Source organism: Abramis brama (genome assembly GCF_963993115.1).
Source record: "Abramis brama genome assembly, chromosome: 24".
Taxonomy (NCBI): Eukaryota; Metazoa; Chordata; class Actinopteri; order Cypriniformes; family Leuciscidae; genus Abramis; species Abramis brama.
This window is the reverse complement of record NC_139986.1, coordinates 22,138,266-22,162,135: the sequence shown is the minus strand read 5'-3', so window position 1 is coordinate 22,162,135 and position 23,870 is coordinate 22,138,266. Positions and strand designations below refer to the sequence as shown.

General features: G+C 37.8%; 1 protein-coding gene across 13 annotated transcripts in view; it reads right to left on the bottom strand.

Annotated features, from left to right (window-relative positions):
• The window catches only part of ntng1a (netrin g1a), an 89,876-nt gene that overhangs the window by 13,722 nt on the left and 52,284 nt on the right, over window positions 1-23,870 (bottom strand). For all 13 annotated transcript variants that reach the window (XM_084102192.1, XM_084102195.1, XM_084102194.1 and 10 more), the window contains exons 4-5: window positions 9,808-9,980; window positions 1,070-1,096 (exon numbers count right to left, since the gene is read on the bottom strand). In XM_084102192.1, the coding sequence (XP_083958318.1) occupies window positions 1,070-1,096; window positions 9,808-9,980 (200 nt within the window). The remainder of the gene's footprint in view (window positions 1-1,069; window positions 1,097-9,807; window positions 9,981-23,870) is intronic.

The following is a 23,870-nucleotide window of genomic DNA, read 5'->3' as shown; positions in this document are numbered from 1 at the left end:
TTCAGTCTCGGGCAAAACATCTCCGGCCTCAAGGACTCTCTTTACAAGCTCTCTCTCTATAGTTTTTATGAAAGGGAGAGAATGGTGTTTATAATTGTTATAGTGATGGTCAGAGGACAGTTTTTATGGCTTCAGCTCTGTTTTGGTGATAAAGTATCATCAAACTGTTCAGGACCCTAGTTGTACTGTGAGTGTCTCATCTTTGTGTCTTTCTGGATGGAGGTGTGTAAATTCACCATGAGGGACAGTGAGTGGATGTTCATGTTGATGATTGCATAAGAAATAATGGAGTGAGCCCATGCAGAAATGGCACAGCACAGGCCATGCTTTACAGCCAAAGACAAAACACACTTGAGGAGAGTGTCCACTTGGTTTAACGTACATTTCTGATCAAAAGTGCAACTTGTAGCGCAAGTTTTTCGTTCACTAATTTCTTCTCAACAAATGTTCATTGGTATTGTATGAATAAATCAGTACAATATGAATATTGTAATAAATATAAAATCCTTATCAACAATAATTACAATGTTCATTTTTGAATATCTGATTTGTGCAATGTTATCTCATACATCTTTGATATGTTATACCAATCTATCCAAAGAGGAAATGTGTATATTTGTCCTGGACCCAAGAGAAGTGAAGCGTATGGAAATATTCAAGGCTCTACATGCATTCTGACTTGTTCAATATCTCTGTGGCTCCAGTTTTCACATTCAACCTCCCTGCACCTGTAACTCTATCTGTCTGCTGGCTTATGAGGCCCCTGGCAGGACCAGATAATACCAGATAGACCTGCATTTATCATATTAAAATGATATTCTCCCCTTTCTGCTTCTAAGCCCCTATCTTATTATGTGGCAAAACTGCTGTTTGCTAGAAACAGCTTACCTTAACTCTGTTCTAATTAACTTCAAAACTAATCACATTAGGTTGCACAGTTTATAATCAGTAGGTCCAATGAAAATCAGAAATCAACGTTTAACCAGAAGTGTACTTGAGGTAAAGTGAGAAGCAAAGCTGTTCATCTCGCACTTCCTGTTGATTTATATCTATGAGTTTGTTTACTTACTAACTGGACCAACGCTATTTGGCAGACCTAGAAGAGAAATGAGAGAAGAGATTATATTAGAAACAGTATATATCAATAGCAATGGCAACAAACAGCAATTTTAAAATGTAATAAAAAGTGCAAAAATCATTAATTTTATTTTTTTTACTGAAAAGCAATAATTACATTTTACATTCTATAAATATATATTTCCATAAAAATACTTAAATGAAATAATCATAACACAATAAATATTAATAATACATATAAATAAATATTGATAAAAAACACATACAATGCACATAACATGTAATATAGGGTGTGTTCACACTTATAGTTCGGTTCGTTTGGTCCAGACCAAAAAAAAAAAAAGTTTAGTCCTGGTCCGCTTAGCATTCACATTTGCATTTTAACACCATATAGGGATTCATTCACAACCTGATTGATCAGCTTTTATGACGTTTCGAGACGGAACTTCCCGAACAACCAAACCAATGCTGTGTGGTGGGCTAAATTTGCTCGTTGTATGTGTGTAGCCTACATATGATGGTGTTTTGACGCGTGAAGAGCTTATAAAATGTGTAAATGAGTCAAAACAAAGGCAGGAATCCCTGTGTCACACACACAAACGAAGATCTGCTGCGAGGAGACGTGTTTCTGATACCTGTATCAAACTGTGATGGGCAACATCATGACCATGATGAGAAAAATCAGGTATGTGTGAGCATTCTGTCCTTTTTAGGGTCGCATCTTGTGACATCATGTCCCGTTTTTGGTTCGTTTACATGCCTTTGGTCTGTGTTGCGTTCATATTTGATTCAATCCACACCAGAGTTTGGACGGAGACATCTTTTCAGCGGTCTCGGTCCACTTGTTTGGTGCGCACCAGGGTTCGCATGGTAGCGTTCACACTTATTCAAATGAACCGCACTAACAGAGCAATCACACCAGGGTTCATTTTAATTGAACCAAAAATGCCAAGTGTGAACACACCCATAATCTGGTTTTTATGTAATAAAATAGTTCGTAGTGTACTGCTGGACTATCTCTCACTATATTTGCTACAGAACCTGAAAAAATAAACAACCTTAGTAAAACAACCATTTCAAACAATTGATGACAGCAGAGAACCCCTCTAGGATAATTCATAAAAAACACAAAGCAAATCCAAAAGTAGGAACAGATTCAAGCATTATATCTGCATTCCTAATAAATAAAAATAAACCAAAAAATGGTGAGGTATAAGATTTGGTGCTACGTTTCAAACAGACCATTTGGAGAGCAGTGAATGAAGATTTTCCTTTGAACGATGGAGAACTCTTGGTGAGCTGAACTCACGCCCCTGCAGTGTGCCATTGATCTAGTGTGCGCCATCTAATCTCTCTCCCTGATCTCTGCTTCATATGGACAGTTAAGAGTCAAATTTATGACCTTTGGAAGGAGGGTTGAGAAATCACTTGGAAAATAGGCACCTCCAGGCACCTCCAACGAACATGTGTGAAGACTGAGACAGAAAGATAGAAGACGGAAAGGAGTAGAGAGGACAACCTGCATAGGGAAACATAAACTATAACATCATGCTTTTGCATTCACATCTATTATGCCAATACCAAAGAGAGATTGGTATCTGCCAATACCTTGATTTCACTGATGAAATCAAGAGAGAAATCGTTCACACTTCACAGAAGACTTAATGTAAGCTAAAATATGCAAACTATAGCACATGGGAGTTTTACTTGCTAACTTTTTGTAAAAAAAAAAAAAATATATATATATATATATATGTTTCACTGACCCCTATAGCACCTCCTTGTGGCCTCATGGGGGTCCCAATACTCCAGTTTGAAAACTCCTGCTTAAGAGTAAATATGTTCTATTTTTTTTAATATATGGCAACAGTGCAATAGCACTAAGTTCTTTATTTATTTTAATTCAAAGGAGCGCATCCATAAAGCCGCGTTTCCACCGCAGGAACTTTCCCCAGGAAATAGGAACTTTGGGGGGTTACTTGGTGTGTTGCGACTGCAGGATCCAGAGTCTAAATGAAGTTCCGGGTAAAAATGTCCCCCTCAGAAAGTGCCTGCTTGCGAGGTACTACCTTTTCAATGTTCAGGAACTTTCGGGGGTGGGACTTGGGCACTGAACATGCTGATTGGTTGAGTTCATGCCGCATTTTGATTGGTTGACTTCACGCAGCATTTCATTTCAACCACCATTTTTAAAAATCTGTTGCGGTGTGTAGTCCTACGTCACCGGACTAATTTGCCTAATCTTAATGGTACTTTAGACTGCAGTGGAAACGCAGAAAGAAACAGGTCTGGGGGAAAAAAATTGGGACAAATTGTTCCGGGTAATTTCGGTGGAAATCTCTATGATATTCTGGTCCATAGATACAGTAAGGCTTGGTTCCCTCTTTCAATGTCTTTTTTTTTTACTTGAACTTCATCATGGAAAAATACAATGATTGATGCTGCATCTGACACCACAGAAACAAATACAGACGTCTCAATATACTCTAAACAGCATCAACAGTGTAACACAGCACCTCTCATAGCACATTGTCCGCTCTCTTTGCTTTAAATACAGTCAGGCTTTTAGTCATGGTTCTCATTCATCCTCACGATTCATGTAAGTGCTATACAACCTCATTTTTATTTTTATTTATTTATTCACCTCTCCTCTTTTGAGTTGGACAGTCGTCTGCCTGAGACGGACACAAAATATCATGTGTCATATCATTAGATTATCTTTCAATCAGAGCGGTTTTCAGCCCCCCTCACCTGCTGGAACTCTCCATTATGTCAGAGAGCAGGAATCAAATTGTGAAGCCTGATGCAGAAACACATTAGGCTGCTTATGTTTATTGCACACTCCATTGATTTTTACCATCTGAACTTCTGCACTCTGGGGTCACTCGAGTCTCCAGGATCAACTGATGATGGGCAGGAGTGTGTGTGTGCTAAATGAATATATATCCAGGAGGATTTTTCCAATTTTCCTGTACCTGATTTTACATGTTATGTTGTCATCTTTTATGCTATTGTTTGTTTAACACACCTAAAATGACTGAATGAACTCTCTACACTGTCAGAAAATGTTTGCAAAAATTGTACCTTTAGTACAGTAGCTTAATGGCTTATTGTGTTGTTAAGTGTTGCTTATTGAATAATTATTGATGTTTGTGTGTGTATGAAAAAATAACCAATATTACAAAAATAAAACAATGCAAATATTACAAAATATGACATTAAAAGTGTATAAATCACTTGTTTTTCACTGTCCAAAAGTGACACCAGGGGGTAATTGGTGAAATACTAAATATAATAAATACTTGTTTAACATTTATTAGGCTTTAAATAATAGAACAACTTTTAATTTAAGTGAACTTAAAACAATCTTTACATAAACCCATCATAATAAATGCCACATTCACCTGCCCTTCATTATGTTAGGGCTAAATTTTTTCTATGGGCCCAGTCAGACCGGTTCAGATTTTTACTTGCCCTATCAAAATGCACAAAAAGTTATTGTTTTCACTGTTTTTGTCCAATGTAACCTTGTAAACAGGGCTTTAAGATTTTTAGGTAGGTCTAACAGGTAGGATATATACAGATATTGAATAAAGTTATCAAACACTTCACAGTATTCACTGCATACATGATAAATTAAATATAGATTAATCCTTATTAAAGCTACAAATGATTTTCTCTGTCTTTTGTTCTTTGATTAACATTAAGCGACCTTAATAGGCTGCTGTCACTTTAAGAGCTGAAGCATATGACGCAGATCTGACACACACCTTATTTTCTCAACTCTTTACGTACATTTAAGACTTTATTTAACTCATTTAAGACTGTGCTTGCAAGGATACTCCACAAAACGGGCATGAAACTGTCTGAAATGGCTTTCTGTGCACACGAGTCGTGTGTGTGTGTGTGTGTGATATATATATATATATATATATATATATATATATATATATATATACGCATACATACATACATTTCTTAAATATATACATGCATGCGTGTGTATTTATACAAAATAATTATACACAGTACACACACATATATTATGTAAACACAAACTTTTATTTTGGATGCGATTAATCGTTGCCCAGCCCTAATATATATATATATATATATATATATATATATATATATATATATATCAGTGTGTGGGACTTATTCCACATTCCTTCTATTCATATTTAGACAAATACTTCCTTGATTTTGTGCAAATCCACCTTTCCACAAATTAATAAGACCCTTTTCTCACAATCAAGCAATTATGCCATCAAAATACACCTACAATGTTATATGAACCTGCACAGAATGATAAAGAATAGACAGTCTCTTGGGGGGAAAATCCATCCACACACACCTAAACACATGTTATACTGACAGTTAATTTTTCAGGCTTCCTCCCAGAGGTTGACGGGACGTAATTAACCCAACCTGGGCAAGATACCAGATCTGTCCTGCCCTACATAACACACTCACACGCCTGCCAAGTCATCCAGCTTGAGGGATTCCCGCTGGACGGCATGGAAATTGTGACGACTTCCTTTTTTCTCATTTGAAAGACAATCTGTTCCTTAACCGCCCACTTCCGTCGCCAGCAAAAGGACAAACCCCTCTATGATGCTTTATTTCATGTTTCATGTTGGAAACGGAGCTAGCTGAATTGCTGGTGGCCTCATTATTGTTGTTCTAGTGGAAATAACTTCCTGACCTTCACATAGTCTCATCTGTTTGCTTTTTCCGTCTTCCTGGACTTTCCGGCAAAGCTTATCTACAAAATTTCAACCCTAGGCAAAGTTTGTAATTACTTTCCCTGGCCACTTACATCTCATGGCCATCCATCATCCATTTTCTACACGGATGTGAGCCGCGACATACACAAGCAACCGCACGGCTCAAAACGTAAGGAAATATGACAATCCACACCGGTAGAACTTGTCGGCCAACCTCTGCTACAGTAACGGCACCTCCATCTGAATGTCTTACAGGGCAGAGTGAATAGATTTGTACGGGAGATGGCAAGTATGAAAAAGTGCCTGCGATGAGTCACAGTCACAGTTAAGATTCTGGGAATGCGACACGCGGCGGAAAATCCTGTGATGGAAGAAACAAATATTTGAAAGAGAGATTACCGTTGCGGCAGCACAGAGAAAGATGTGGAAAAGGCAGAGTAAACAAACCAGGTCTCATGGGGGAATAAGGAGAACATAACACAAAATAAAGAAAGAGAAAAAAGACCGAAAGAGAGAGGGAGCGTAATATGCTTTCGGAGTTGACACTACAAGAGTCAAGATGGAAATGGTAACTGTGGTGGTTGTGAAGGAGGATATGCAGCCAGGGTGGAGATGTTAAAATGAATAATTAGATAACACAAATGGTACAAAATAACTCTCCTCTTCTGGGAGAAGACAAGATGGCCACCTGGCCCTTCAGATAACACTAATTAGAGCATCCGTACGGGCAGTGGAATGAGGATCGAGGACACGCTTAATTACACTTCAAGATCATCCATGTTACAAAACAAGAAAGGCAAACATCTTCTACAGGACTGAGCACGTTCTAAGGCGGGAACTGTCTTCCTCACTTCCTCCTTGAGTGTATGCTTTTCCTATAAGAAAGTTTGCATGTCTGAGGATGGCAGGTGGGGGAGGAAGGGTACAGCTGTTATAGTTTCAGCCCAGGAACGAACCATTTGATTCAAGGACGCCGAACAACGGCAGGCGAACACACTGACATCTGGCAGCCCTTTACTTATGTACACTAATTAAAAAACAAAACCAGCCATCAGTCGTACACTACGGCACCGCTGATAATAATTTACTCTCATTGCGACTGTCATCTCCAGATGTGTTGGGCTGTCTTCGTTAGCTAGGCTGAACAGAAGTAAATGAGGTATTATGAATCTCCTCCCTCGGTGGATCTCGCTCAAGCATGATTTCCATGGCTTCTGTTGTGTGCTGAGTGGAATTTTGTATCCAAAATTAAATGTTAAAAAGCTGTAAAATCAATAAGTCGCATAAAAGCATATATCATGTTCAGCTTTTATCTTCACGGACTGAAGCCGAGGTCAATGAGGAGCGATAAAAACCGTTACTGAAACTGTGTCGGGACACATCTCTCTTTAAGTGCTTTGATCGCAAGTAATTTACAAGGCCAGACTGGTTTGATTTGAAGTTTCATTTGCACAGTTTAATCCTGCCAGGACAAGAGGAATTAGTCAGTTCTCTGTACAGAAGTGCTATATTAAACCACAGAGTATTACTCAGCAGAGACGTGGAAAACAATTAGCATTGCTTGCTAATCCTCCCATTTTTAAACTTTAACAGGGGCTTGCTGATCTTATGTGCGTGAACCATACCAAATGCCATTGCTTCGCTTGGGAACCAGCAGGCACAGTGCAGATCAGACCTTATTTTCACTCGCGTTGTGAAACCCTACATCAATCTGACAACCCATAAAACACACAAACATTAGTCAAGTTTAAGAAGGCATTTTAGATTCAGATCAGCACGGGCCAGAACATTGTGCGTGAGTCCCATTGCCGCCTTTTCCAGGAGGGAGAAAATGGGGGCGCCCTCATCACTTCCCCTCTCTTCGAGATCAGAAATGGTCTGTCACTGCTAATTCTCCAACTGATCGCTCTCCGACTCGCCGTTCTGATGTGAAGCGAGGACCTAGCTACTTCCCAGAAGTCTGAGCACGCTTTGATGAAGAGTGATATCCAACACTCTTTCATCAAACTCAAGCTCTTTTCTTGATTTGTCTGACCCACTCGGACTAAGAGGAACTACTCTGCCTTCCAACGACACAAAAACTAACACTACATAGTATAAATTAACAAATTACTCAAAATTTAAATTAGTAAAACTGCAGTCAAGATACCTGTATCTATTAAAAAACAATGTATCTATATATAATATCCCTCACAAAACAAAAATGAGAATAAAAATAAAAATGAGCTTAAACTAAGAAAAAACTATAAAAATAGAAAATGCAATTTTTTACAAAGTGCCAATAAAAAAATTACTATGTTGAAAGCATTGTGATAAACAGTAGCACTTATTTAAATACATATTTTGCTTCAATAAAAAGAAGACCGAAGCGAGAGAGCAATACACTCTTAGCAGTAATTTTTTTTTTTAAAAGCACAACAATGCAACCTGTAGTAAAAAAGATGCTATTTGTAATTATTTACGTTTGTCTCCATTGCCCTACCGCATGGTATCAAGCACAAAGAACTGTTGTAAAATCAGCTGCAATTGGCTTTAAATCGACAAACTGCTTTTCTTCTGTTTGAAATATTATTATTATTGTTTAATCTAATTATTTTTAATCCAAAGGGAATGATCTAAGAGCCCGTCTTTTACCACATTATTATGTTATGGACTTCTCACTCTCCTCACACAGGACCATAATAAGGGGTTTAAGGTGAGGCTGTGTTTTATAGTGGGTCCAGAGTCTGCGCTGTCTTTTTTTTTAAATAATGTCCTGTCAATCTCAGTCCTTCAAAACACTCCAACGGCTCCTAGAGAGTCATGAGGTACAACAGCTGCCAGAAGGCACGCGTCGCTCCCCTTATACACACGGAGGGACACACAAACACACAAACACAGACAGACACACACACACACACACACACACACACACACACACACACACACACACACACACACACACACACACACACACACACACACACACACACACACCTTCTAACCTGCTGAAGACTGAAAAGAAAGTTTTGGCATACACACAGTGTCTGTGCATGCTAAGGTCATATCTGTGATATGTGCTGCTGCTTTAGTCCCAGAAGCATATGTTGAGTGCTAGTTTATTTCAGGGCAAACATTCTGTGTGTTTGATTGAAGGCTCTGTCTTCTGTCATTTGAAATAAACTGCAGTGGTGGTGTAGTCCCCAGGCTTACAGACAGCACTGGTTTTATAAAGGCTAACTGTCCTTCTTTATAGTTCTAACATTTGATATGCGCTCTGTGAAAGAAAGGTCCTACAAGTGTTCTGCGTCTTTCTGAAGGGTAAACACTCCTTAAAGGGGTAGTTCACTCAAAAGTAAATTTCTGCCATCATGGACAAAAACAACTGAAACCTTATTCAAAATATCTCATTTTGTGCCCCACAGAAGAAAGTAAGTCATAAAGGTTTGGAATGACATGATGGTGAGTAAATGATGACAGCTTTTACATTTTTTAGGTAAACTATCCCTGTAACCAATAGCATGGTTGCTTAGGCACTTCCATGCTATTGCTGTCATTAAAGCTAAAGGACATACCAAATAGAAAATAATGTTAACTTTTCACTGAAATGGTAAATGGTGGTAATCTTTTTTTTTTACTTTGTAACCCACTTTATACTATGGATAATAATAGTACCACCACAATTTTTGGACTTAGTCCCTACATCTGTAGTAAACAATAATGAGCATTTAGTTTGTAATTTAACATAACTAATTCAAATATTAAATATGTCTGATAGCCCTTCTTAAAGTTGAAAAGTTACTGTGATGTGTCAGAGTTCCTGTGAGGACCTGGTTTTAAATTGGAAGTAGGGTAATGGCTTCTGGGGAGACACCATGAGCGCATTGTGAAAGGTAGGACATCAGTAAGAGAGATGGTTTATGGTCAGAGTAAAATGACATGTGAGCCTTGTTATCCACAAACATAGAGCCCATATTGTTCTTTCCAGTAAGTGGAATGGGAATGTGTGTGTGTGTATACTCACAGATATTTGCTGTGCCCTTGGGGATGGGGAGATAGGATCCAGCGCTCCAAGCTCTGGCCTGATAATTCCTCTTACAGCGGCCACAGTCAGGCCCCGTAGTGTTGTGCTCACATTCGCAAGTGAGTTTCTCTTTGTCAAAGATGCAGCTGTTGGCATGAAGGTTGCACTTGCACCTGTCACGGTAAAAAAAAAAGGAAATAAAACATATGCCCTTGTGGATTTTCAATTGTGGAGTTCAATTACACCCGAGAGGGGAGAAAAAATTGGAACCAGCACTTAGAGACCAGAGTGACCTTGTAAATCATTTGCATTTCAAGTAAATGTGCATCTGCATGTGGAGGTATTCTGAAGCTTCCAGAAAGTGACTTCAAAACCTTGCACACAGTGTCAAGGATTCTGCAAAATCCACATCATTATTTTTCAGGGTTTTTTTCCCTTCTCGAAAGATAGGTTATTTATAATTTTCCCACAGGAAAAGAAATAGTTACAGACAGGTCACACTTTCAAAGAGAGAAAAAAAAACCAGTTAAATAATCTAAAAATATCAATTAAGTGGTATATTAGGCGTATATGTTGCACACTTCTTTATTTACATATTCACATATTCATATATATGCTGAAGCACTTGTGAATGCTTTTAATCCTCAGAGGCAGTCATGCTTTAAATGTTGGTTATACATTCACTATGGCCACTGAGGACAACCCCCATGCAAGTGTCTCACAGCGAGATTTGCTCTCCCCAGTTTCCTCTCTAAGCACGAGAGTGGTTGTGATGTGGTTAAGTGAAACTGTTCTGCAGCTAGAATTGAGTATAGCTTAACTTGTTTATATGTGTGCGTCTGTGTTTTTCAGTTCACCATGCAATACTGTAAATGAAATTGACCATCACTTGCGCAAATATTTTTTTATACTCATAAACTGAATAACATAATAAACAATATGTGGTAATAAACAATATGGTCCCACTTTATATTAGGTGTCTTGGTAACACTTTACAATACGATCTCATTTGTTAACATTAGTTATTGTATTAACTAACATTCACTAACATTCACTGTTACCAGTGTCTTAAACTACTATGTACTAACATTTACATTTATAATGTGATACAATGCACTTATTATGTACATACATGTTTTTACATTGTACTTATAGTATTATAAATACCTGCATGTAATTCCATCTGTAATTAATTTCTGTAATTCCAGCTATAATTACACTGTTGACCCTTCCCTTCCCTTTTAACCCAGCCTTAAACCTACAGCCTACTCATTCCACTAAACCTGTCACTAACCTTACCCGTATCCCACCTCAGTAGCAGAAAAGGTGTTTTGCAATACAACATCAACACAATACAAACAAAAGTACATTGTACTTATTTTTTGATGTAAGGGCAAAGTAGTTAAAGACACCTACTATAAAGTGTGATTAACAATATAAAAGTACAATTTAATATTTGAATATTATAAACCAGTAAGGAATAATCCCCGGCTAGCTGTGCATTAAACTATTTGAATGCATGATGTGGAGGCAAAGACCATCCGATGGGAAGCGGAGGCTGGTTGTCTCCACAAAGTGCATTAAAATTGTTTAATGCACAGCTAGCCATGAATTATCCTGCTTACACTTTGGTCATTTGTCAACATTGACAACTTAAAGATGTTTTCAGTGCAATATTTGACCGGAAGGGTAAAATTTATGGTTATTTTCGTTAGTTACGGCTTGTTTGTTCTAGCATTCATCCTGCTTTCAAATCAGACACAGAGATAAAGTAGTGCGTAAGATTACATTTATTTGAATGAATAAACTATAGGATTCATTTGAATTAATTATTGAGAGAGAGATGAGAGATGGGTACCTGCATCTTTTCAGCGTATCTCTCTCTATTAACAATGAAGCTGTGAGTTTAATTCCTTCAGAATAGTGATGTAACACCCTCATGCTGAGAAATATAATGTAGCGATTAAGTAGCGAAGCTATATTATTAATAAAGGTCTTAAGGCAGCGTTGATCACAAGTTTCGCTCCTGAATGTTTCTGTGTGTGCTTTCCGCAATCTCTGCCCTCTGCATGCGAGTGACGTATGTGTATATGTGCTTCAATGAAAACAGTGCATTACTATAGAACGGTGATTAAACTGACTTGGAACTACCTGTGCATTAAACGGTTTTATTGCAGAATCGAGTATTCAGACAGGCCATGGTATAAATATAAATAAGAAATAAAAAAAAAACATATAGCATGAATGATAACAATAGAAAGTCAATGAGAGTAAAGTTTTTAAGAGTAAAAATTATTTTACTTGACTATTCATAAAGCTTGGGTTATATGAAGCAAACTCCACCCAGAGGTGGAGGTACCCAGAATGTATTCAGATAGCAAAATAAATTAAAATTACTAAAATTACTCTGGCCCACTTGCCTGCTAATATAAATGTATTGTACCTTTTATGTAATTATTATAGCTGAAACTATTCCTTGTGGTAATGTACAGCATGTCACCGATGCTGTCTATAGATTTTATGTTAGAAAAAATAACTGAATTCCTTTAAAGTTGATCAGCATGATTCTAACAGATTAAAGTAACACTGTAAAATAAAAAAAATAAAAAATAAAAAATAAAAAGCTGATCAGTCTCTAGTCTTTGATCTAACTTTTTCCAGATGTCTGCCGTCTCTCTTTCTCACACAGGTTTACGATCTGCCAAGTGTGGGTACAGAGGAGAATTATTAAAAACATTGTGTCCGAAGAGATGTACATGCAGGGGCTGGTAAATGTGATGCACCGAATCACGTTTGGAAGTGACAAATGACTGCTCAGTCCCTGCACGTATACACGGGTTGAATAAATGAGGGGGCATTATTCTCCAGACACCCTGATTTGCATCTCATTATCTATAGTTTTTATTTATTTATTATTTAACAGAAGGGCATGTCAAATCTCAATATCATAGGACATCCTCTTTAAAACTGGCACCTGTCAGCCAAGCATGAATCTGTTGCTTCTGTGACATGTTAGCAAGCTTGCACACATAAAATCTCCAACCAAATAATGACATATGATGCAAATTAGTTGCTGATATTATGGTGGGTCATTAAACTGCATATAAACAGTGAGTAATAGACTTCTGAGACATATTAAAACCACACAAGAGTAAAAACCATAAAAAAGGGCTGCTTTACAGGGGCATGAAACATTTCCAGTGGGCATAGTTTTTTTCTGAATTATAAAGTACCTCATTTACTTTATTCATAAAAAAACTATGCATTGCAATGAACAGCTCACTAGCCTTAACTAACAAAGCTGGTCCAGCGACCGAGCAAAACAAAGCCATCGAGCTGCAAGGAGTTAAAGGCATGCATGGCATTCTGATTAGGCCTCCTTATTCAGTTCAGGTGGAGGTCTCAGATTCCATGCACTGCACTTCTTGTAGCTTGACCTTCATATCCTCTTATCACCAGAAACATTTTAATCAGGTGTTGATATGAGGCAGAGCTGTGCTGCTGATGTAATGAAGGGGACACAGCAAGGGCCTGCTGGGTCCCTTTGCCGTCGGCATGGTAGCATCGCTAACAGAGCCGAAACATTCTCGTTCCAGTCTGGTCACCAGGGGAGATGGGGTGCAATAGCTGCCTCAAGGAGAAGTGCAGTAAAAAAATACATTTAATTAGACTTTAATGCCAAAGCTGCTCTCCAGGGCTCCACCATAGAAACTGTCTGTCTTAATTTAGCCAGGCTTTGCCATATTCACAAGTACTGCCTTGTTCTGATAAAAGATTATGATGCATGTGCATTTTGCTTGTGTGAGTTTCCACAACAGTCTAAAATGTTAGTGCAAAATACACAAAAGAGCACCACAAATGTGGTCCACATGACTTGTGCACTATACTAAGTCTTCTGAAGTCATACAATAGCTTTTGTGTGAAAAACAAAAATGCATTTTGTTATTTACTGGAAATCTTCCCCTCCACCATAACTCTTAAATTTTGCCCTCGTCTGTGTATATTCAAACTCAGAACCAGCTCACACAAAAATAATACATAAATCTGTCATTATTTACTCACACTCATGTCGTTCCAAACCTGCATGACTTTCGTTATTCTGCAGATGTTTTGATGAATTTCAAAATGTTTAAAGTGTTCTACAGTTTGGAACAACGTGAGGGTGAGTAAATGATGACAGAATTTTCATTTCTCACTTGTTTCAAATTGTATATATGGCTAACATGCTACAAAGAAGAATATGAAGGAGGTTTTTGTTCAGACAGCTTTGAGTCTAACAGAAAAGTTTAAAGGCTGAATATCCTCCTTGAAAGGCAGGAGGCAGAACATGCTTATAGTGATTTATTTCTTTATTTATCTATCTTTTATTGAAATACTAGCCTGAAGCACATGGGTCTGTGACCTCGAAAATAATAGAAGCTTGATTGACATCGAAAGCACAAACAGCACTGTAGTCTCTCTTTAAATAGTCCCCCTTCACAACTGACCTCTTGAAAAAAAGAGCTCATCTTCATCAATTCATATCTTATCTAATCTCGCACCAGCTCAGAAAACCGACAGTAAAACAGCCCCCGTTCTCTAGCCGCCTTGCGCCGTACTGACTTATCAGTGGATAATTATTAGCAATTATCTCCAAATGAAGCTTACACATGCATGGCTAGGCATGCTGATCCAACCAAAACAGGCTGAGCAAAGACAGAATGGCCTGTGAGTGAGCAAAGTAAGTGAAGTAATTATGTTCAATTAAATGTGCAGGTGTTATTGTAATACAGAGAACATGGTCAAAACTCTCACTAAAATAATTGTTTGCTCATGTCAGTGAATAAAAACCATTGTGCAAATCATTAAGATACGAGGAGTCAAACAAACTTTAAATAAATAATAAGAGTGTTGCTGAGTAACTGGGGTATCGCACAGCTTCAGAAGACTTGGAATATATAGCGCACAAGTCGTATGGATTCTTTTGACTTTTTAGATTACCTTTTGTGTTCCACAGAAGAAAGAAAATCATATTGGTTTGGAACAACACAAGATCACTGTTAACCCTTTTTCACCGACACAGTTCTGGTGCGGGTTCCCGGCCTTTGTCTGTTCTCGAACCATTCTGTGCATTTCCACTAGTGTTGTTTTTGGCGGCCTGTTTTAATTTTAGTTTTAGTCTAGTCTTTGTGTCAAGCTGTCGTTTTAGTTTTTATTAGTTTTAGTCACGTTCATACTCTTTTTAGTCTAGTCAAGTTTTAGTCGACGAAAACTGATGACATTTTAGTCTAGGTTTAGTCAACGAAAACTGATGACATTTTAGTCTAGTTTTAGTCAATGAAAATTGTATTTTAGTCTCTTTTTAGTAATGCAATTCTATTTAACCCCGTCAATATAGAATTTCAAACAAGGTTATCTTTTTTATTATATTTAGGGCTGTGACGGTGGCAGTTTTTTTTTACCTACCGGCGGTAGTTGGGGGTTATTTAAAAACAAAACAAACAAAAAAAACCTTGTTTTATATTTCCACACAAAGACGCGTGATATAGCCTACTCTGCGCTTTAAGAGGGATGTGGGACACGAGCAGGAAAGAGACCATCGATCTCTTTATGATATCTTCGTGTTTTCTACTTGATGTAAATTGGTCTGAAGAGTGAATTTTATCCTCCACAAGGGCGAAATATTTAGGCTATGTTTGAGATTGCGCTGCCAGAGAAAGTGAAACTAAAAATCACCCGCACGTGTGAAACGTGCTTTACAACTAAACTTGACGCGCCCTATGTCTAATATAACAAGCACAAACTGTGTTAAAAAGAATTTGACATGCAAGTACAAATGTAGGCTATCTGTCCTACAGAATTTTTCTACTTTACCACAGTAAAGAATACGAATATAATAGGCCTAATTAAAAGCGAACCAATGAAGAAATGTTTAATCCCTTTAGAAAATGGGTGAGACGTGAGTGAAGATTTGGGAAAAGAAACAAGAGATTCCATGCAGGGATGAGTCACGATTTTTGGATATTCGATTAGTTTATTTAATTATAGAATATCGAATAGGTTGTGCGATTATTCTCTAAAATAAAATCTCCATGTTCTGGTGCTGATGCGGTGACGCGTTCATGTAACCAGAGTGTGACGCTGCCAATAACGCACATAACAGCTGTCACAAAGAACCGGCAAAAGTAATGATTATGAATTTGTCAAATATATCAATGAGACATTTTAATGGAATAACTAATGGAATAATATTGTTAAATTCGCTGATAATCGGGTGACCAGCCGACAAAGCTATGGGTTCACGCACAACTCTCTCATTCGTCGTGACGTTATAACATTTCGTCTCGTCTCGTTTTGGTCAACGAAAATGAAGATACATTTTAGCATAGTTTTTATTTTGTAAACCACATTTAGTCTCATTTTTATTCGTCAACGATATTGCATTATACATGTATTTTAGTCATCGTCACATGACCAGCATTTACGTCTCGTCTCGTCTCGTTTTCGTCAGGTGATAACGGTTCGTTGACGGCAATATTTCGTCATAATTTTCGTTGACGAAAGCAACACTAATTTCCACTGCAGAAAAGGGGGTTTCGGGCCGGAAAGATCGATTCAGCTCCGGCCCTAAAAACTTGCTGGTCTCGAACGGACCTGGGGAACGGAGGGCGGAGAAATACTGTTGTATGGGACGCGTTATGCATGTCACATTTGTTGTTTAAACACCTTTATAATGATCACGTTGGTTAATCTATAAAACACGATGGGAGCCTTTATCACTTAAGTTCATCCAATTCTCCTGAAATACATAAATGTAAGTGGCTGGTGAAATCGGAAAAGAATAGAATAAACTTTATAGTTACTGTGTACAGTGTGTATGCTATCTGATAAAGCACAATGTCAAATTATAGATGCTTCCATTGACATCAGTGTATTTAACAAACTAATTTGTTTGTTTGTTTTTTATGTTTTTTTTATTGTTTTTTTTTATTGCCTACATGTCTGAAACCTAAATTAAACATTATGTGATCGAAAACACTGAATAGTTGTGATATAAGAACAGCGCTGAGCATGTCCGTCTCTGGCTCAGCACCAGCGGAGGAGCAAAGATACATATTAATTTAGCAGTTTATCATGTCACGCACTGAACGTTCCAATCACACCGGTGTGAATGTTAAAAGGGTTCAAATGTATCGCGTTTCGAGGGGTGGAGAGGGGACAGATTGTAACTGAGGGGGCAATGTCATCATTAGACTGTCAGCACTGAAGGCAAAGTGCTTTGGTTCTGAAGTGGACTTGAGTCCCCAAATGTCTAAATGCAGAACTCAGGTCTGTAGCCATTCAGGTGTGGTATCTTGGGTTTTTTAGGAACAATGGCTGCTCTTTTGAAGCAGATGGGAAAACTGCAGTGCTGTGCAGTGCTGCTTTCAAACATCCAGTTACTTTGAAAACGTTCAAACTAACACATCCTGGCCAGCACAGTGTTACATTTCTATCCTTTATCTTTATCTTTTAACATCCTTCAGTAATTTTGTTCGCAGCATCTGATCTTGCTTTTCCATTTTTTTGAAGATGTTGGCTAAATTTTGATGATGGGTTTGGTTGACGTAGGGTGCTTTGGGGTTTTTGAGTAAGGGCTGACTGTTTCTCGTCTTTGTAGTTCATGCAATCCTTTAGGCTTCCCCTATTTTAGATAGATAGCTGGTTCAAAATTGTTTCCCCAAATATTCAAAATAACCATGTTCTGATTCCTCTTTCTAGGATGCCAAGTTCTTAGACACCTTTGTTTCTTTCCGTTCTGATCTACTTGGCCATCTGCTGCCACACTTACAAGCTTCAAACTGGATGTAGACACCAAACAAAATTGAAGAAGTGAATCTCTGAGGTGATTCTCTGCTTTGGTCTACAAATTGCGGCCCCTTTTCTCCATTTTTTTTTTTTTTTTTTACATTTTCTGTAAAGTGTTTACTTCTCCATCCACTGTAAAGTGGTTTCTTCAGCCAGTTCTGACTCTTTGTGATTGGCTGTGAGCAGTAGCGTGTCATAGGCTGACAAGGTGAGGCCTGAGTACCGCACCTCATTCTGAATCTGAGATAAATGAAACAGAGCATCTTGTGTGCTGACTCTAATTGCCTCCTGACAAACACAGACAACTGCTCCGCACCACAGCATAGGAAGTGAGAAGTGGGTGCAATCTCTCCGAGACACATCTGTGCAACTATTGCTTTTTGCTAAACTGCATGTACTTGACAGCAAGAGAAGTTAGATTCAGGGACAGCTTAATGCCTCGGGAGCCGAAGATGACCATCTGAGAAACCAACTCCTCTGGGTTCAACTAGACACAACAATACTTACTAAAAACAGTTGATAAGAACCTGAACCACATTCATCCTCTCACTCAACTGCTAATGAGTGGATATGCAATGGATATTCTGTACTCTGAAAAGACGACTATGGATGTTGTCTAAGGCTCTAGGCTCACAGTTATCAGACGGCTTCACATTTTCTAAATATAAACAAATGTTAGCAGAATGCAGTGAGGAGCTAAATTGGAATAAATCTGAATGACCCTGAAGCCAAACATTGCCACTGAAATTACAACACTGTATCCACAATTCATTTAACAATTTAAAGAACATTCAGTCGTCCTACTTTTGTTTTGTGCAGCAGCCACAAGCTATTACAGATTGTTAATGTAAGCCCCAAGACATTCATATTATTCAGGGGTCAGTGAACTAATCACAAGATAAAGAAAAGCTGGAGAAACTGGAGAGGCAAAATATATTCTGGGCTAATGCTGTATTCAATTCAACTTGAAAAGCCTGAATTTCAAAATGACTACTTGAGAAAGTGCAATAGAATGCCAAATGAAGTTGGACTTCCATGGAAACTTTGTCAGAAATCTAGAACATTGCACAGAGGCCAGGTGTATGACATCATGCAAAAAAAAGAAAAAGAAAAAGAAAAGAAAAAAGATATAACAAATAAAAAAGGCAAAAGTATGAAAAAGGTTGATAAAAATAAACGAGTTTAATAAAAATGATAGATCAATAGGCTGTATGAAACTTGTGTATTGTACTGGTTATAATAAAGGCACAGTCTGGGGAGGGTTGTGAGATAAATGTCAAGGAGATTCTGCCAAATTGAAGCAAGAATATTCCTTCATTTCTCCTTGAGTGAACCTTTACAGGCACCAAAGTGTGTTTCATTTCTTTCTAGCACCTTCAATCCTAGAATACGATTGAGAAGCTAAAATGTAGATGCAATGTGCTTTAATGCAGCATGTCTAGCCATAATACTTCAACATAAAATTGATCTATCTATCTATCTATCTATCTATCTATCTATCTATCTATCTATCTATCTATCTATCTATCTATCTATCTATCTATCTATCTATCTAACTAACTAACTAACTAACTAACTAACTAACTAACTAACTACCTATCTATCTATCTATCTAAACTCCAGCTCTCGTGGGGAAATGCAAATAACACTTTTGTGCTATCTAAGATTCAAATTTGAATTATTTTTGTTACCACAATCAAAATTCAGGAATAGAATTGAAATCTAAATTCATTCTCAATTCAATTCTGTAGTGTGCGATGGGTAAAATGAAAAAAGGACACTGAAATCATTGTAAAATCGAAAAAAAAAGAAGAGAAAGAAATTCCTATTCATCTGTAGATTTGTGGTTTACAATGAATCTCACAGCGCAGGCACCAGAAAAGCCCTTATAAGCCTGACAGCCGAGCTCACCACACGCCTGCCATGACCATACAGATGACATGGCTCTGTCTGATGGAGAATCGCTGTGGGAATTCGTTTTAAACAAAACTCACGAATCTGGCTTTACACAGCCAATCTGTTGTCTTGTTTCCTGTCCCTTTCACACCACTGCAGCAAACAGCTTGTGTTTCAGTATTATCATTCTGGAAAAACAAGGGTTCATGACCTTCTTCGACTGCTGAATGTGTAGTGTGGTGGATGAGGGATGTATTTAAATCTTAATGTGTCAGGTCTGAAGGAGGTGGGTAAAAGGAGGTCGGAGGATATCTGTGTTGTAATGATGCATGGCTGTATGGGGCTGGTGAATTGGCCTGGCTCAGATTGCCAAGTTCTCCCCAGACGCTCTGATTAAAGACTCTTAATCCATCATCAGAGGCGGCCTGAACCGCACAGATGTGCCCGGGGTCAGAGGGCAGTTCGCGATTGGAATCCTACAGCGCTTTGCGTCTTAATCTGTCCCATACAACAGGCATCAGCCCAGAGTGAGAGAGAAATATTAGATGTAAGCACCTCATACATTTTTAGCTAAAACATCTTGAGACATAAAAGATGATCATAATGCATGTAAAAGCTTCTCACACATCGTGATTAAAAGAAACACCACAGTAATCTAAGCAGGGTGACATCTAAATATTGTGTATATGTGTGGGTGGGTGTGTCAGATGGTTTAGGGTGGGGTTATTAGAGACAGAGATGTTGAGTGAAGGTGAGGTCAATGAGGGGATTACTCAGATATGCATCAACAATCGTATTATGAGTGATGTGAACTTATAAATACAGTAGCCTAAATATTTTGCAAGTAAAATGGACACTTCTTAAACCTCAAAAGAGAATAAAACTAAAATAATTCATTGAAAGTGTTAAACTTGCAGACAAATAGTTTTTTGTACCAAGCTAACATTTTGAAAATACGAACACTGGCATAAATTGGAAAATTATGTCAGTAGTTCTAAGAACGGCTTTACGAATGATTTACAAAAAAAAAAAAAAATTCTGCTTGTGTTTCATGAATGAGGCCTAATGGATGACCTCATGTGCCTTAACGTTTAGTATGGACCTTGAATGAAGCAAGACAGTGAATAAAAGCGGCCCAAACTTTCCTCCTCAGAAGGAATGACAAAGTTAACCCTGATTTTGACACATTAACATAATAATTATTGCGTTACAGTGCTAATCTGGAGGTAGGCTAATAGCTTTATTCCAGTCAATGGCTTTGAACGGGATAGGGATTTTGCTGGAACCTCTAAATGGGATCAGCCTTTCCGGGGTAACAATATGGCTTTGCACTGTAAAAATCCTCCCATCACCTCAGTATTAGCCCTGCTCATGGTGCTAAGCTGTGTACATTTGCGTGCAAGTATGTGTTTATGTGCATGTGAACTTGCACATGTCTGTGGCAAGGAACACCTGTCTGCCTGTGTTGATTTTTCATACTGTGTTTGTATACAATATGAATTCACTGAGGTTTTCTACCCTGAAACACAATTAATCCATTTGTGTAGTGATTGCACACATGTTCCTTTGCTGAACGCTCTGTAAAGGAGGAGGAACAGAATAAGGGCTGTGCCATCTGTGAGTGATCAGGTCAGAGAGAGATAAAGAGAGAGACACAGACAGAGACGGTATGAGTGAGTGGAATGCAAATCAGCTCTGCTTGGGAGGAAGGAGACTTTGTGACAGTGAGAGAAATATTCATCTTCTAAACAGTGATTCAGGCACACACACACACACACACACACACTGAAACTCAAGAAATATTCACACTAATTGCCAAGGCACTTTCACAAAATATACAGAAATCACTGGTCACATCAGTTGCATTTAATGTGCACATGAAATTACTGATTTCAAAGTGGATATGTGCAACATTTGTGCTTGTAAACACACTGGGCCTCTGATCTGCAAATTGCAGGGGAACACTGAAATATACAGCACCTTTCGCATGTCTTCTTTTTGAATTAATTTTAATACTTGATGTAGTCAACACTTGCCTTTTAAATCAAACATTAGCAGGAGGTTTTTGCAAATAAATGTCACCCTCTTGATTTTGAGATATATTTTGAATTGCATGTGAAATGACTAGCATGCAGTGCTCCCACTACACTGCATCTGTTTCTAAAACACCTTGTTTCTAGACAGAATTGATATATGTGGAGTTTGCATGTTCTGCATGGGTTTCCCCCGGGTGCTCTGGTTTCACCCACAATCCAAAAACATGCCATATAGGCAATTTTTGGTAAGTGTGAATGTATGTGTGAATGTGTGTGTGAGTCCCAAGCCATGTAATGTTGGTGAAAGACCTGGCAACCTACCCAGAAAAAAAATCATTGCCAAATAAAATCATCTTGCGTGTATGGCGAGAAATGGCCCATAGAATCAACAAGAGTCAGATAAGACTGAAATGGTTAATGATCGAATTAATATATATAAATTAGAGCTGCACAATTCTGGATAAATTGAGAATCATGATTTTTTTGTTTCAAACAGAGATCACGATTCTCCCACGATTCCGAACAAACAACTAAACAAAATAACAATTTATAAGAGGTTCTGACAAAATGTTAATTGCTGCAGTCTATTTAAAATTAAAGTTAAAAAACTGTTTGAATGAATGATTCAACGACATATAAATTTTTTAACAGTCACTTGTCACCACCTGGTCGCATAAAGATGTTATCTTTACAATTGTTTTTTAAAGGGCGTGTTACTTTCAAAAGGTGATTTACTCTATTTTGACCGCTATCGTAACATCAGTGTTTATAACCAAACTATAAACTTATCTCAGTACTTATGTGATAATAATAATATTTGTAACAGAAATAATGATACTGTGTGCAAAGACTGTTTGTGAAGCTGCTTTATTCTTATACATGAGAACTGCTCTTTCTGGCTCAGCGTAGATCTGAATGTTCTGCTGTGATTTAGTCAATGGTCTAACAGACAAAGGCGAATCGTTCATTTAGGAATGAGATAGCGTGGGTGTTTGAATCGCTTCACAGACAGCACACTCATACAGTTTTGAGTTCTTTTTTTGCATCTTATCGTGCTTGAATGTTTTAATAGCACTTGAATGAATGATAGCATCATTATAATGTAACGCTAGCCAAAGGATGCCAGGAAAAAAACAGATGCTGCAATAATTGCATTAAATATTTTTAACACGTTAAACTGAAAAAATTACTCACACGCATTAATTCTGACAGGCCTAATATATATATAAAGTAAATAAAGTAAATCTCCAGATTTGCGCAAAACTTTTGTGATTTTCTCTAAATGTCAAGAAAAACTATTGCGGAATGACGGCGTTTCCATTAACCAATGTTATGCGACTAAAACTTAATTTTTTCCTCTCGCGATAAGTAAGTAATTCCAAAAATCATGGCAACGGACGTTGGTAGGTTTATGTATATCTCAGCCACTGCACTGGCTATTATTATTAATCGAAGGAGACTTATGTGTGTTTTCCAAGCATTAATGGTAAGAAAATACCCTTTATACTTATGAGAGGCTCATATGAGGTGTTTCTGGGTGTTTCTCCCTCATTTCTGCTTCGAGGTCTTGATTGTGGCATTTATTTGAGGTTTAGAATCCATTATTCCTGTAATTCTTTTGTCTTTTATGAATTTAATAAAGAACTCTGTCTCGTATTCTGTCCAAACATACCGCCTCATCTACGTCAGGTGACCTGGAAATGCGCAAAAACTGTTTCCATTGCAGTTTTGCGAAATATTTATTTTTCGAATTGCCTGAAAAACCACCCCATGCGAGCGTTAATTATTTATTTTTTTGCGATAAATGGGAGTTTTTGCGAAAATGACGTGTTTCCATTGGGCGTATTTTCAATTCGCAATTTCAATTTGCGCAATTTGAAGGGTAATGGAAACGCGACTATTCACTTGTCCGAGTAAAAAAAAAAGTTGCTTGTCCGGAATTTTTTGTGTGTGTGTGTTATATAATTATAGCCTATATAATTTATTCTGAAGCAATATTCTCATCAGTGTTCAATCAGCTTTGATATTTAAATCTGCATCCTGTAATATCTGCACCTTTAAAGGTATTAGAGTATGGCCACATAGTACTTCAAACGGTTTTATTTCAAAAGAGCAAGAAAAAGTCTGCTATGATTTGGCCTTCTTTAAAATAAATGGCTGTCTTCAGTCTAAACATAGTATATTGTTTAAGAAGGGTCAAATAGTTTACAATACAGGGAAACTGGTTTGCTAACACCCCCTAGGCTATGGTCTGTCTCTCTTCTGACTGAATGTGCTGGATCAGGCAGTCGCTGGTAATCAGTA